A 13481-nucleotide genomic window follows, 5' to 3' on the forward strand; every position below is an offset into this window, starting at 1 on the left:
ACGACACGCCCAGTAAACTCCTTATATAGGCTGGCGGCCTTTCCCGACAGCCCCCGCGAAGCTCGCTCCTCATTGGGCATGTCGAACTCAAGCTTAGGGGGAGCCGGACCAACCGCTGCCCAGCGCATGGCTTGAAATCGAGGTCAAAGGAGGGCGAGGCGTTGCGGGGCCGAGGGGGCGGGGACGCAGGGTGACCAATCAGCGCCCAGGAGGGGTGCGCGGCCCCAAGCAGGCCTTCGGGAAGCGGTTGAACGGCTCCTGCCTACGCCTGGCCTCTGTAGCCCCCCGGATTGGCGCCACCGGTCGTCTCGGACCTTCTGCTGAACCTCAGAGCAGCTAAGGAGACGGAAATGTAGTTCTCGAAGAAATAAGCCGCGCTCAAGTGTCAGGAGGAGGGCATGTCTCCCGAACCTGGGACGATGGAGGGGCGGACCGGCCGGGCTCCTCTTCCCAGCCCGGCCGGCGCCCCTTGCCGCGGCCCCGCCTTCTCGTCCCTGCTCCCGCCGCCCCGGCCAAGCCCCTGAGCGGTTTAGCCCAGGCTGGTGACTCGGAGACGTGCCCACCACCGAAGTTTTAGCTCTTGATGTAGAGCTTCTGCATTGTTCCTTCCCGTCAGCAAGAGGGCTTTAGCTTGGTAGGGGGAGGGGAGGTCATCTGGACTTAGTTTGAGAACCCGTGGGAAATGCGCCGCTTTCTAAAGCTGGCTTACGGGGTCTTCCTGGGGCACTTGGGTTAGGAAACTACGACCTCCCTCTCCAAAAGGGCAGGTTTTGACAACCTTCCTTACATGAGAAACCTTGCTAAGGGAAGACGTAAACCTCATGAGCAGTGGGATTCTTAAGCAATGTAGGAACTAGATGAACGTTTGAGGCACTTCTACGTCTTCTCTCTCCCGGATTTCAAAAGGAGCTAACAAGCGCTTTGGTTTTCATCATTCAAACAAACTCATGCCAAATGTTGACCTGGTCAGGTGTCTGTTTTAGGAAATCTTACCAAGGGTTTAACTTACAGCTTTTTATCCTTTTATTCTGTATTATGCTATCGAATTTAAATGTTTTAAAACATGTAGTTAACTACTAGGTTCTTTTGAAAGTTCAGAGAAGGCATAAAGAAATGTGAGAGAATGTAGCGACAGACCACCGAAAGCCAGGCGGACAGAAGCATTGTGTATTTCCAGAAAGGTTAGGATCTTTGAAAATCATCTGGCTCAGATATAAACACTTGATGGGGTGGGAGGGAAGCCTTTGCAAGGGAAAGGGACTCTTTAATAAAGTGCTATTTTGGGGACTATTATTGGGTGGGAAATGTAGGTAAGATGCACCGAGCTGATCTAGAGAGCCCATTTTGGGAGATTTTATTTTTAAAAATATATATTTTATTGATTTTTTACAGAGAAGAAGGGAGAGAGGTAGTTAGAAACATCGATGAGAGAGAAACATAGATCAGCTGCCTCCGGCACACCTCCTACTGGGGATGTGCCCGAAACCCAGGTACATGCCCTTGACCGGAATTGAACCCGGGACCCTTCAGTCTCTAGGCCGATGCTCTCTATCCACCGAGCCAAACCGGTTAGGGCCTTTTTGGGAGATTTTAAAGGTTTGAAGTTTGAGAGCCAGGCCCTCCCCTCCCTCTTCAAAAGAAAATCAGCAGGCAATAATTAGTCTCAATAATTATATTGAGCACCGAGTGCAAAATTTTGCTAGAGGCACAGTAACACCCACTTCCAAATGAGAGGCCAGTTATTAGGCTTTAAAAAGTGACATTTCTAAAAACAAAAACAAGAAATAACCCATTTCTACTTTGGTAACTACTTCTGGTTTTCACCCATTTCCCTATGTACAACTTAAGACTTTTCAACACCAACTTGTGAAATTGGGTAGGTGAAAAAAATGGGAGCAGCTCAGGCAGCAACAGGTTCTTCACGGAGTATTTTGTTCCTGGAGGAATGTGTTCCCAGAGCTATTTGCAACTTCACAACCCGAGAGCACTGCTATAAGGTCTCTCAACTTTCCAAACGGCTTAATTAAAAAAACACCTACCCTTAGTGTAGCTGTTTTTGTACTGCAAAAACAGGATGTGATCTTTCAAAACGTGCCAGATGACTAAACAGCTAACACTATCTAGCAGCAACAAATGCAGTCTGACTTCCAGAGAATAAAACAAGCCGGACATTTAAATTTTCCTTCAGGCTTTCATATCCCAGGGAATGTACGTCAATAATTTTTTTGGTGATTTTTGTTGTTAATCCTCACCTGAAGATATAGATATATATATATATATATATATATATATATATATATATATATATATATATATAAATAATATTTCTTTATTGATTTCAGAGAGGAAGGGAGAAGGAGAGATAGAAACATCAATGATGAGAGAGAATCATTGATCGGCTGCCTCCTGCACATCCCCCACTGGGGATCAAGCCAGCAACCCAGGCATGTGCCCTTGGCCGGAATCGAACCTGGGACCCTTCAGTCCGCAGGCTGACGCTCTATCCACTGAGCCAAGCCGGCTAGGGCTGAAGATATTTTTTCTATCGATTTTTTAGAGTGGAGGAGAAAGACAAACATCTTTGTGAGAGAGACACCAACTGGTTTGCCTCCCGCGTGCACCACAACCAGGGTACTTGAACACAGGTAAGTGCCCTTGACCTAATGGAACTTGCAACCCTTCAGTCCACGGGCTGACACTCTCACCACTGAGCCAAACCAGCTAGGCTATAGATTTGTTTTGAAATATTGACAAAATTAAACTTAATTGTATCTTGATAAGAACTTTCCCACTGAAATAAAATTTCCACTGCTGTTCAAAAATACTATAGAACTTTGAAGGGTGAAAAAAAAATGTAATTTCTAGAAATATTCATGCTTTAAAAGAAACTACCTGCCTGGCTGGTGTGCTCAGTGGTTGAGCATGGACCAGGAGGTCACCGTTCAATTCCTGGTCAGGACATATTCCCAGGTTGTGGGCTCTATCCCCAGTGTGGGGGGTGCAGGAGGCAGCCGATCAGTGATTCTCATCATTGATGTTTCTATTTCTTCTCCCTCTCCCTTCCTCTCTGAAATCAATAAAAATATACTATTAAGAAAAAAGCTACCCATATTGCAAAATTAAGTTTTCTGGAAACTACTTCAACCAATAAATTCAGAGCTTAAATGCTACATCTTTTTAATCTTTATTTTTTGAAAAACAGGTATTTCATACAATCTCTGCCATGGTAATGCAAATATGCACAAAGTAGGCATGTGTTTTTGTTTTCCAAACAATGCATTATGAACATTTTCAGGAAGCTGGTGTGATTTGTTCAACTTTTAATCTTAAATACAATCACAAAATTATATCCATCAGGAGGCATTACAACCTTTTGTACAGAGAAGCCACTTTAATTTTATACAATGTTTACTAGGACAAGGAAGATTCAGTTCAACTCAATTGGCTCTTATAATAAGGGTAAAGTAAATTAACAAGTAAGATGTTGCCACTGACATTACAGGTGGAGATATAAGGGAAATTTAAGCCAGAAAAATAACTGACACAAGAACTTTAAATAGGAACTGAAACTGGGCTATCAGGAAAAGAAGGGGAAGAGGGAAGAAATCAGCCTGTTTTAAAGAAAGAAAACATTCTACAAGTCTGTATTTCAGAACAACATGCAATTCCTTGCTTACCGTCTTCAAAAGTAGAGCTAATTGTATGACATTTTTACATTAGCACAATCAACAGCTTTTCCCTACTAAGCCCAGTCAAGTTCCCACAGAAAGTAAAAGACTCTAAGCAGTTCATGTTGTACAATTAACCCTTGAACCTAGAAAGTTGCTCTAAGAGTCCATTTGCCCATTTGGAAGAAAGGCATGGTGATATTGTTACCCAGGCCTAAAAAGAAAAGTGCAGCAAACCCTTAAGGGTAAAAAAAACAGTGAATTTCCCCTTCCCAATGTTTGGGAAACTTTGTAATGCTAGTTTTTCCCCATAGGAGGAATCTAATAACACAAATAATGAAAACATCTATCTTCTTTAAGTGAACTTTACATTACTATATCTTACCTCCTTGATTTAAGGGAGGGTGGGGTAGTTCTAGCTTTAAATTACTGGCATTTTACAAACTCAGGAAGAGTACTGGAAGGTCACTGGTTTCAAATGCATCTAATTTTATGTAAAACAAAGGTATTTAAATGTGCTAATAGAAAAGCATTCACTGATTTTTGATGTAAGATGAAAGGACTAACAGGCCAATTGTAGGTATTTTTCTTTAATGTGAAAAGAATTGCGAGAAAAGGACCAGCTTCTTACTGCCAAAACAAGTAAGCCCCCAGAGAAGTCACAAATATGTGGAGGAAAATAGGCCAGGAAGACTTTTCAGTTTAAAGTACTGCCTATAATACCCCAGAGTTAAAAGAACCTAAGATTGCACATCAACTCTAATATTTGGCTGTACTTGCATTGCCCTGCGTGGCATTTTTTAAATGGCTCTTTCCCTAAATTTCACACATCAAGAATAACCACAAAACAATGCAGAAACACCAAACATTGGACAATATTTTAAAAAACTACATACTAAACTTAGTTAATAAAGGCAAGTGTTAAGGGCAGAAGTGATGAAAGTTTTTCTTTGTATTACAAACCCTCACCCTGAATCTGGGTTTGGGCTCTTAATAAAAATAATTTAAGGAAACAGATCAAGAGCTTGATTATCAGTTCTCAAAGAAATCTTACATATCTCAAAAACAACTCACCACAGTGTCAGACACAAAAGAATCTACTGTCACCTAGCAAACTGTTAAGAACTCAGAAATACTGTTAAAACACACCAAAGAAACAGTAAAAGAGAAATACACTCTATAAAACCATTAAGCCTCCACAGCTTTGTAGAGAAATCAATATTTAGGCGATTCTAGAAAATTAAAGACAACAAACTTCAATTTCCAAGGGTACTTTGAATGATAGGTGGTAGGTTATTCTGTACCCCCTGAATCTGAGAGAGAAAAAGAGAGGGGCAGACCCCTGGTTTTCCAGAGATATTCTGTATCACTAAAGATGTATAACTTCATAACTACAGCACTCTGAACTTTACATTATGTTAAAAGACAATCCCCAAAATATAGCCCTGACTTCTCAGCCTGCTTTATCACCAGGGCTTTTTACTGTTGATTAACTCTCTAATTGTTGAGTTCTCTTACAGCAGTTTAAAACAGCAAAGCTACTTGCAGAATCACTTCCCAGAGGAAGCCAAACGGTAGAGATTGGGGTCTTGTCCAGGGTGCAGTAAAGAGCAGCTTTTGAAGTCATCAGTTATATCTGCCCCACAACCAAACATACGTATGCCACACTATTCTCTGAGGGACTATTTTAAAATGAAAGTGATGGATAATTTACCAGAGGCACATGTTTTTGCTATAAAGCTGTTTCATTTTTGCTCAGATAAGGTGCCAGGTACCTCTGAAGCCAAAAATTCACAGGTGATAAAGTTCACCTACTTCATTTATCTTCTTTACCAAAGAGGAAGCAATTTTTGAATACTACCTATAGGGACAAACTAGTATGAACTGGTTTTATCATTTTGATGGAAATTTTCCTTGTGACAATGTTGCTGAAAAAACTGGTCAATCTTGAGGAGCAGAGGTAATCAAGTGATGAATGCAATAGCTCCCACAGCCTCTAGGAAATAAAGCAGTGTGCAAAACACAATATGGCATTATTATTCCAGATAGGTTGTTTTGATTGAGAAAGTAAGGTTAAAAAAGAATGAATAAAATTTGATGCACTAGGTTCCTTAATCTTGCAAGTAGACACACACGGGTATTTAAAAAATACCACCTTTCTTGCTATATCTGTTGAAGTATTAAAAAAGGACTGATACTGAAATGCAGTCTATGGGTATTTAATTATAGATTAATGCAGCAATCAGAATACAGAAAACGCCAGAGCTATGTGGAATTTTTCCTTAACACTTCTCAAGTTTATCTGTGAGGATTGGCAACTAGAAAGTGATCAGAGTTCTAATCTCTAAGATGCAGGAAAAATAGACTCAATCAGATTTTAAACTGTATTCTTTGTGTTAATGTGATTTTAAGAATCCTAATCTGGATTTTATTTTGGATCAACAATTGAGTTTACAAAGTCAGTACTAAAATGCAATGTTCAATTTAACTTGATCATGAAATCACTATAATTAATGTATTACTAAACAGCAAACTATTAAAATTATGCAAAAAGAAAAGTACTTCACAGACTCATTGAACTTAATAAAAGATACTGGTGGTTCTCACTTTTGCTGATGTTTTCATGTACATGTCCTAAAATACCAGGTAAACTAAAGCACTTCTAATTTACACCTTGTAAATTAAAAGTATCAAATGAGAAAACTGAATTAAAAAAACATTTCACTCTACCTTCAAGAGAACATCACTTTTATTTTTAATCTGTCATCAACAATGTAAAACTCTAATAGGTATTCTATCCTGGTTTTTAAAAAGGTAAAAAGATTACATTGGTTTAGCTACTTTCTATGAAAGAAACTACAGCAATCACAGAAGAGGGAAAATTTGAATGACCTCCAAAAAATGCACACTATAAGCAAAGGGGAGTGTACATGAAATCAAATGTCTGTTAGATTCATTACTTTTGAATGCACAGTGACAATTCTGGAAACTGTACATGATAGAATCACAGAAATGACTTAACCAGAATTACATTTTTATGTGATCATCAGACCTTCAAACAATCCTTGAATTTTCCATGTTATCAGTGGTTTTAGAGAAATTTCTGTTTATCACTCCAAATATAAGTTGTGTAACAGCATCAAGATGGAAGTATATGAAATATAAGGATTGAGCAAAATGTGAATTTGAAAGATGTCTAATCTACTAGATCAGGTAAAAGGGGAATGGATAGGTGGTAGGGTTTGGGGAGGAGGATGATGATTGGGTTTTTTTCCTTTTATTTCAGAAGTAAGTTCTTCCCCTGTAGTGTATCTGTTACATAGCTCTCCATTTTCAGTCCATTTCTGAAATTCCTATCACATAGCCTTTTTGTACTTACTGGTCACCCCAACCAGTACTGTTGCCAAGCAACAAGTGTTACACGAGAATCTGAATGCATCAAATCTTCCTTGGCTGTGATTTCTTTGCGGCCCCAGTTCTCTCTGTTTCTGAGCGGGGTTTGTTTTTTCCTGGATTGTACACACAGGGTCAGGTGGAATGGAGTTCCAAATCACTCTGTGCTCCGCAGCATCCCGATTTCTTTCTGCAGCTAACCTCCTGACACGTTTGCAGCTGTTCTGAGGCAGAAAGACAATCTCCGTGTTCAGGCGGTGAGCTTTCTTTCCTTCACCCTTGACCCTAGGGTGGCAGGCCATGGTGTTGGGCGTATCCCTGAGTGCAGCTGCCCTGCAGGATTCCCCTCCTTGCGCACCGAGATTTCCTAGGTTTCCTCAGGGTAAGCCCCCAGTTGCATCACCACCGACTGTGGTGTGGCTTTGGATGCCTGAGGCTGAGTTGATTCTGGTGGATGTCTGACCTCGCTTAACCAGACTCATCTACTGTCTTGCCATTCACACCCAGGCTGTCCAACCTTCATACAGCTGAGCCAAGTTATCTAGATTAGTTGCTTCCTTAATGACATAGTCGACCTGTAAAATGGGCAGGACAGTATTTAAAGACATTTAAGACATGACATGGTTCATATATGAGTAATATGAATAGTTTAATATTAAGTTTGTAATCACCCAAATTAATTACCCAAAGGAAGTGTAGTTGCTGTGGTGGAAAAGAGGTTAAGTAAGCGGAGCTTCCCTCATAATTGCATAGCTTACAAGATGGGTGTCGGGAAACTCACAGCCCCTCTGAACTTTATGAATCCTTAGATGGAGAGAGCCTCACTGACCCCACAGCTGCTCTTAGAGTTAACACGTACAGTCACCGGGAAAATGCTTAGATGCTATATAAAAAGTGCCCAGCAGATTCTGGAACACAGCTGGGTGCTCAACAAATGTCCACTAATTTTGACTCAGCTAAATTTTCTTTTATTGTAAGAGATACAACCATCTCTATATCCAGAGCAATCCATCAGGGTCCAATTATATAGCAAATGCTCACTATGTGGCTGAATTATAACCTATAAAAAAATTGTACGCAAAGAACTCTATACTTACCCCATTTCTATAACCCTTAACTTACTTTCATATCAAATGAAATGACTATCAGAATAAAAAGTACAATAGCCAAACCTCCTCTAAAAGATGAACAGAGAACTATGATGGGACAGTCATGAAAGCATACAACCCATTAACGTATGAGAAAATCAGAAGTAAACATAATAACTCAAGAGCACTGCCCATGGTTTTTTACAAACTTGATAAATTGTTTCTAAGGAGTGACTTTTTTTTTCAATATGTTTTTATTGATTTCAGAGGAGAAGGGAGAGGGAGAGAGATATAGAAACATCAATGATGAGAGAGAATCACTGATCAGTTGCCTCCTGCATGCCCCCCACTGGGGATCGAGCCCTCAACCGGGCATGTGCCCTTGACTGGAATTGAACCTGGGACCTTTCAGTCTGCAGGCCGACACTCTATCCACTGAGCCAAACTGGCTAGGGCTAAAGAGTGACTTGACCATGAATAGGGCAAGCTCAGGCACTATACAGTGATTTAACAGTATTTAAGATAAAAAAACTTCCCTGCTGTTAAAATTGAATTATGGATGCCAAAACATCCTATATAATAAAAGCCTAATATGTTAAGTGTCCAGTCATCCATTCAACCAATCAAAGCATAATATGCTAATGATATGCTAAGGCCACTCAGCCACTCACTATGACGTGCACTAACTACCAGGGGGCAGATGCTTCAACCAGTAGGTTAGTTGCTGCTGGGGTCAGCCAATTGGGACTGAGCGAGATGGGCCGGACACACCCTGGAGCCCTCCTGTGGTCCCTCCCCGGCCCCGATAATGCACCGGTGGGGTCCCTCAGCCTGGCCTGTGCCCTCTCGCAATCTGGGACTCCTTGGGGGATGCCGGAGAGCCGGTGTTGGCCCAATCCCGCAGGCCAGGCCAAGGGACCCCACTGGTGCATGAATTGGTGCAGTGGGCCTCTAGTTAGAAAATAAGACTTTCAAGCCTCAAATTTTTTACAGAAAAAGTTACATCTGTAATGGAGAATTAAGAGCACTACCCTTGACCAAGTGATCTAACTTGTGTCAAAGATGTGAAATTCTGAGGACACATCACTGACATAGCATTCCTGCCAAAATGGTGATCCTGAATCTATAAGAAAAAAAAATCAAATACAGTCAATTCTGCAAAATAACTAGTCTGGACATATAAAAAAATGTCAATGTCAAAAGTAAAAAAAAAAGCTGGGGAACTATTATAGACATTAAAACAGACTAAAAATAGGAAAAGCACATAAAATACAGGCTGAACCTTGATTAGATCTTATAAGGGAGGGTGGGGATGGTTTAATGAGAGGACATTTTGGGATAACTGGAGAAATCTGAATATGGCCTGAATGTTAGACAAAAGTCAATGTTATCAAGATGAAATAGCAAAATGTTATAACATCATTGTTGTTTCCTGATTTGGTAGTTATATAATTATATTGTAGCTATATATTACAATGTTTTATTTAGTAGACATGAAGTATTTAGACATAAAGTGTTATAATGTCTACAACTATCAAATCGTTCTAAAAAACTGTGTCTGCATCCACAGACAGAAAATGTGAAGCAGACATAGGAAAACATTAACAACTGGTTTCCCAGTTCTAGGTAAAGAGTTTATGAGCATCCACATTTCTGTAGGCTTGAAAACTTCCAAAAGAAACAGCTGAGGGGAAAATAATTCATTTTCAAATTTCATATATAAAATTTAATAACACTACTGAGAAAATTTCAGAGTAATGACTTCAGACAAACTGATGTCCAAGAACACTTTATAGTAGCATTCCTGCACCCAAAATGTCATCCTCAGTTCATCTGAATCCTTCAGATAGTCCTCTTTAAAGTGCAAATTAACTGTCTTCTGGTGGAGAGGGAGGGAGGGTCAAGTCACACCTTAAATTTGTTACAAGAGGGCTGGGGAGAAAATAAATTGCTAACAAGGTAGAGTCAGAATAAAGTGGTGAATATTTGTTAATTCCAGAGCGGGTATTTAAAAGCTTCTGAATCCTAAAAACAGATTTAAGTTTCCAATTTCTTGATGAAGCCCCAAGTATAATGATGAAGGGATCTTTAAACCTCTGCTGTTTCGGCAGCATTAAAACGTGTAATTCAAGTTTGAAAAATGGTCACCTACCTGTTCAGCAACTGACATCCTCCTATTTGGATCAACATCTCGACCCTCTAACTTGGCTTTTACTCTCTTCCACACACTGACTGCATACGAGTTTCTCTCTTGCACAGCTATGAAACAATGGAAACATAAGTAAGTCAAACCACCATTTCGTATGAATATGTAAGGCATCGTTATTCTAATTAATTACCTTTCCCAGTTTTAGGGTCTCTGACAGCCTTTTTAGGACTACAAGCAACACTCTTGCCAGTTCCAGGAACGGTGCTTGGTGGAGTATCTGCTGATGTAGCAAGGTTTTTCTGAATCAGCTTTCTAGCATTCTGTGACATGACATCAGGCTGAGTCTTCTGGCCAGTGTTGCTTCGGACTGCTATAGAGAAAGAGTTGGTAGCTCAATTTACATGTAAACAGAAAATGGAGGGAGACAAAGATGAGACAGCAGGAAGACACTCTCTCAATCACCAACTACAATGTACAGCCTTGAAAATAGGTGACTTTACAACCTTAAAGTCCTTATTTCTTGAAACAGAAGTAATTATCCTAAAAATAACAGCCTAAATAGCTAGACATTCAGGTACGAATTTGTAGCTTTTTGTAGCATCAAAATTCTATATCTTAATTGTCTAACAAGATTAATATAGAATGGTATATTAAATATGGCTACTAAAAAATAAAAATAAATTTGGCCACTAAGTCATTATAAAAAAAGATTTTTAATTACAGGGAAATTATCAATATTAAATCACGAAAGGCAATAAAAATTACTTTACAGGATAACAATTTAAGAGTATATGTGTGCATACATACAAAAAAGTCAATGAACAAACACAAAGTGGTTTTACTTCTAATTAAAACAGAAATACAAATTTTTCTAGGTTTTCCTAACGGGCATATATTTCATAATCATAAAATAAATGACTAAAGGGTATTTGAACGAAAAGTATTTTAAGCTCTCAAAATTTTTTAAAATTAAGCCAAAATTTGTTCAGTTTGGGATATGTCAGAATTTAGGGAAGCCCTTTAGATACTTATGACTTACAGTATAGTTAAATATCTTAGCTTCTATATACAGACTAACAGATCAAGATTCAGGTCTTTTTTTGAAGTAGGGAAGTCCTACCTGCAGCAAAAGAAGGCTGATATGTAGTAGATGATGTTGGACTTGAACATTCATTTGTTGCATCGGTGATTAAAGGTGATGCAAAACTCACTAAATTATTATAGATACTGAAATACAAAAGAAAATGGCTTACTTATGGGATGCTTTATCAGATTTCTACTTATATATAAGAAGACTGAAAACAATTAAATGAATTAAATAAACAAAACTTAAATAAACACCAGAGGTTTAAACTTTACATTTCACATTTAGGTCAGAGGTGTCCTTACCTCTGACTTTGTGTTTTCAGTTCTTTCAAGGTGGGTGTTATTTCCTGGAGCATTTCAACATGTTCTTGACTTCGGACCTGACCCATAGCTTGGACTAATGTAAACAGCACTGTCTGAATGTTATCCTGCCATGATTTATATTCACCCAAGAACTGCCTAACACTGTTCTCATAGGGAACATCATCACCATCTGCCAGAGCAGCTTCTTCATCCTAGAATCCATTTATTAATGACCAAGAAAAAAGGGTGTTTCAGTAATTACTCTTGACAGCATCTTTTGAATAACAATAAGTGTTTTTCAAATATCAATGTGTTTAATCTGCTTACTGCCATTTAAGATGCCATTTCAATAGGAATTTTATTTCTAGCACAAAATAAAAATTCCAAGTAAAAATAAATCCTAAAATGATTTATTGTTTTGTAATGATGACTAATCTAGCCTTTTCTCGGAGCTCAGTTTCCTTACTATCTAGATTATGTAGGATACTAGAAAAAAGAGACAATATTTCAATCATCTTGGAGGCAAACTTTGGAGCTCGGAGGTAATGGTGGGAAGAGAAATTGGAGATCTAAACATTCTGAAACGAAGTTCAAGTTACAGCTATATTATAAAGTATGTTACTTTGGTGAATCAATTTCCTTAACATTCACTTTCTTAGTGTACAAAATCAGAGTACTACTACCTACTTAAAAAAAATAGTTGACGAAAACACAAATTAACTCAGATACAAATTGGAAGATGTGACCTGAGAGAAATTGTTTTTGTTTATGTTATATAAATAAAACGATGTAATTTTATAAAAGGGGAGAGTGATTATATATTAATGTCATTAGTCTTACCTTAGCCATTGCTTTCAAGAGGTGTTTGACATCTCCAAGTGGCCGATTATGGCCAGTGAGCACAGTCTTTATATTATCAACCAGATTCTGAATTGTTTCACAGACCGTTTCTATCTGTTGTTCTTTCTCTGTCTGAATTGCTCTCTGAGCAGACATATCCTGGGTCAATTGTTTGTGTGCTGACAAAAGCCATTCAGAGCTGCCAATAGGATGTTCAAGACTAGTGTCCTAAACAGAACAAGCATTTGTTTGATTTTAAGTATCAGCTGGAATAATATAAGACTCTGTTCTTCTTCATCATCATCAAAAGGCATTAGTAACTCAAGTTGACCCTAAGAACTTCAGTTGCCAAGTCATGAATTAATTACCCACAAAATACTAGTTTAAACAATGTATGAAATACAGGCTAAGATTTTTAACTTTTCAGCATAATCATACAGGGAATAAACAATTAAAGTTTATTAAAACCTAAGACATGTATCTGGAATAACAAAGATGATCCATATCCAGGACCCCAAATCACTCTTTAAAATGAAACTAGCCCTGGCTGGTGTGACTTAGTTGGTTGGAGCGTCATCCCATACACTGAAAAGTCTCAGGTTTGATCCCTGGTCAGGATACATAGAGGAAGCAACCGACTGGTATTTCTCTCTCTTCCCCTCTCTAAAATAAAAAGTAAAAAAACAAACAAACAAACACCAATCTGGAACTTCCTGATACACAGCCTAAAGCCTCCCCACAAAATATAAACACCAAATTTATCAACTTGGTATTTCTGTACGTAACTCATCTGTCCAGCATTTGTCTTTCACCAGCACTGCATGCTTGCTACCCTATTGTCAGTGCATCTAAGTCATTTGCTATCCAGTATCTCTCTCCTCCCCTCTGAACCTCCATAGTACTCTGAGAATGCTTTCCACTTTTTCATTCACTGTGTTATTTGTATAAATAAGT

The 13481-nt window shown here is 38.9% G+C and overlaps 1 protein-coding gene across 3 annotated transcripts in view; it reads right to left on the minus strand.

The window, feature by feature from the left end:
- Positions 1-3168: 3168 nt before the first annotated feature.
- SMG1 (SMG1 nonsense mediated mRNA decay associated PI3K related kinase) overlaps positions 3169-13481 on the minus strand; it is a 112422-nt gene continuing 102109 nt past the window's right edge. For all 3 annotated transcript variants that reach the window (XM_079794605.1, XM_079794606.1, XM_079794607.1), the window contains 6 exons: positions 12528-12755; positions 11688-11899; positions 11419-11525; positions 10489-10668; positions 10302-10408; positions 3169-7636 (listed from right to left, as the gene is read on the minus strand). In XM_079794605.1, coding sequence (XP_079650731.1) covers positions 7559-7636; positions 10302-10408; positions 10489-10668; positions 11419-11525; positions 11688-11899; positions 12528-12755 — 912 coding nt within the window. In that variant the 3' untranslated portion in view covers positions 3169-7558. The remainder of the gene's footprint in view (positions 7637-10301; positions 10409-10488; positions 10669-11418; positions 11526-11687; positions 11900-12527; positions 12756-13481) is intronic.

This window comes from Cnephaeus nilssonii, assembly GCF_951640355.1.
Source record: "Cnephaeus nilssonii genome assembly, chromosome: 2".
Taxonomy (NCBI): Eukaryota; Metazoa; Chordata; class Mammalia; order Chiroptera; family Vespertilionidae; genus Cnephaeus; species Cnephaeus nilssonii.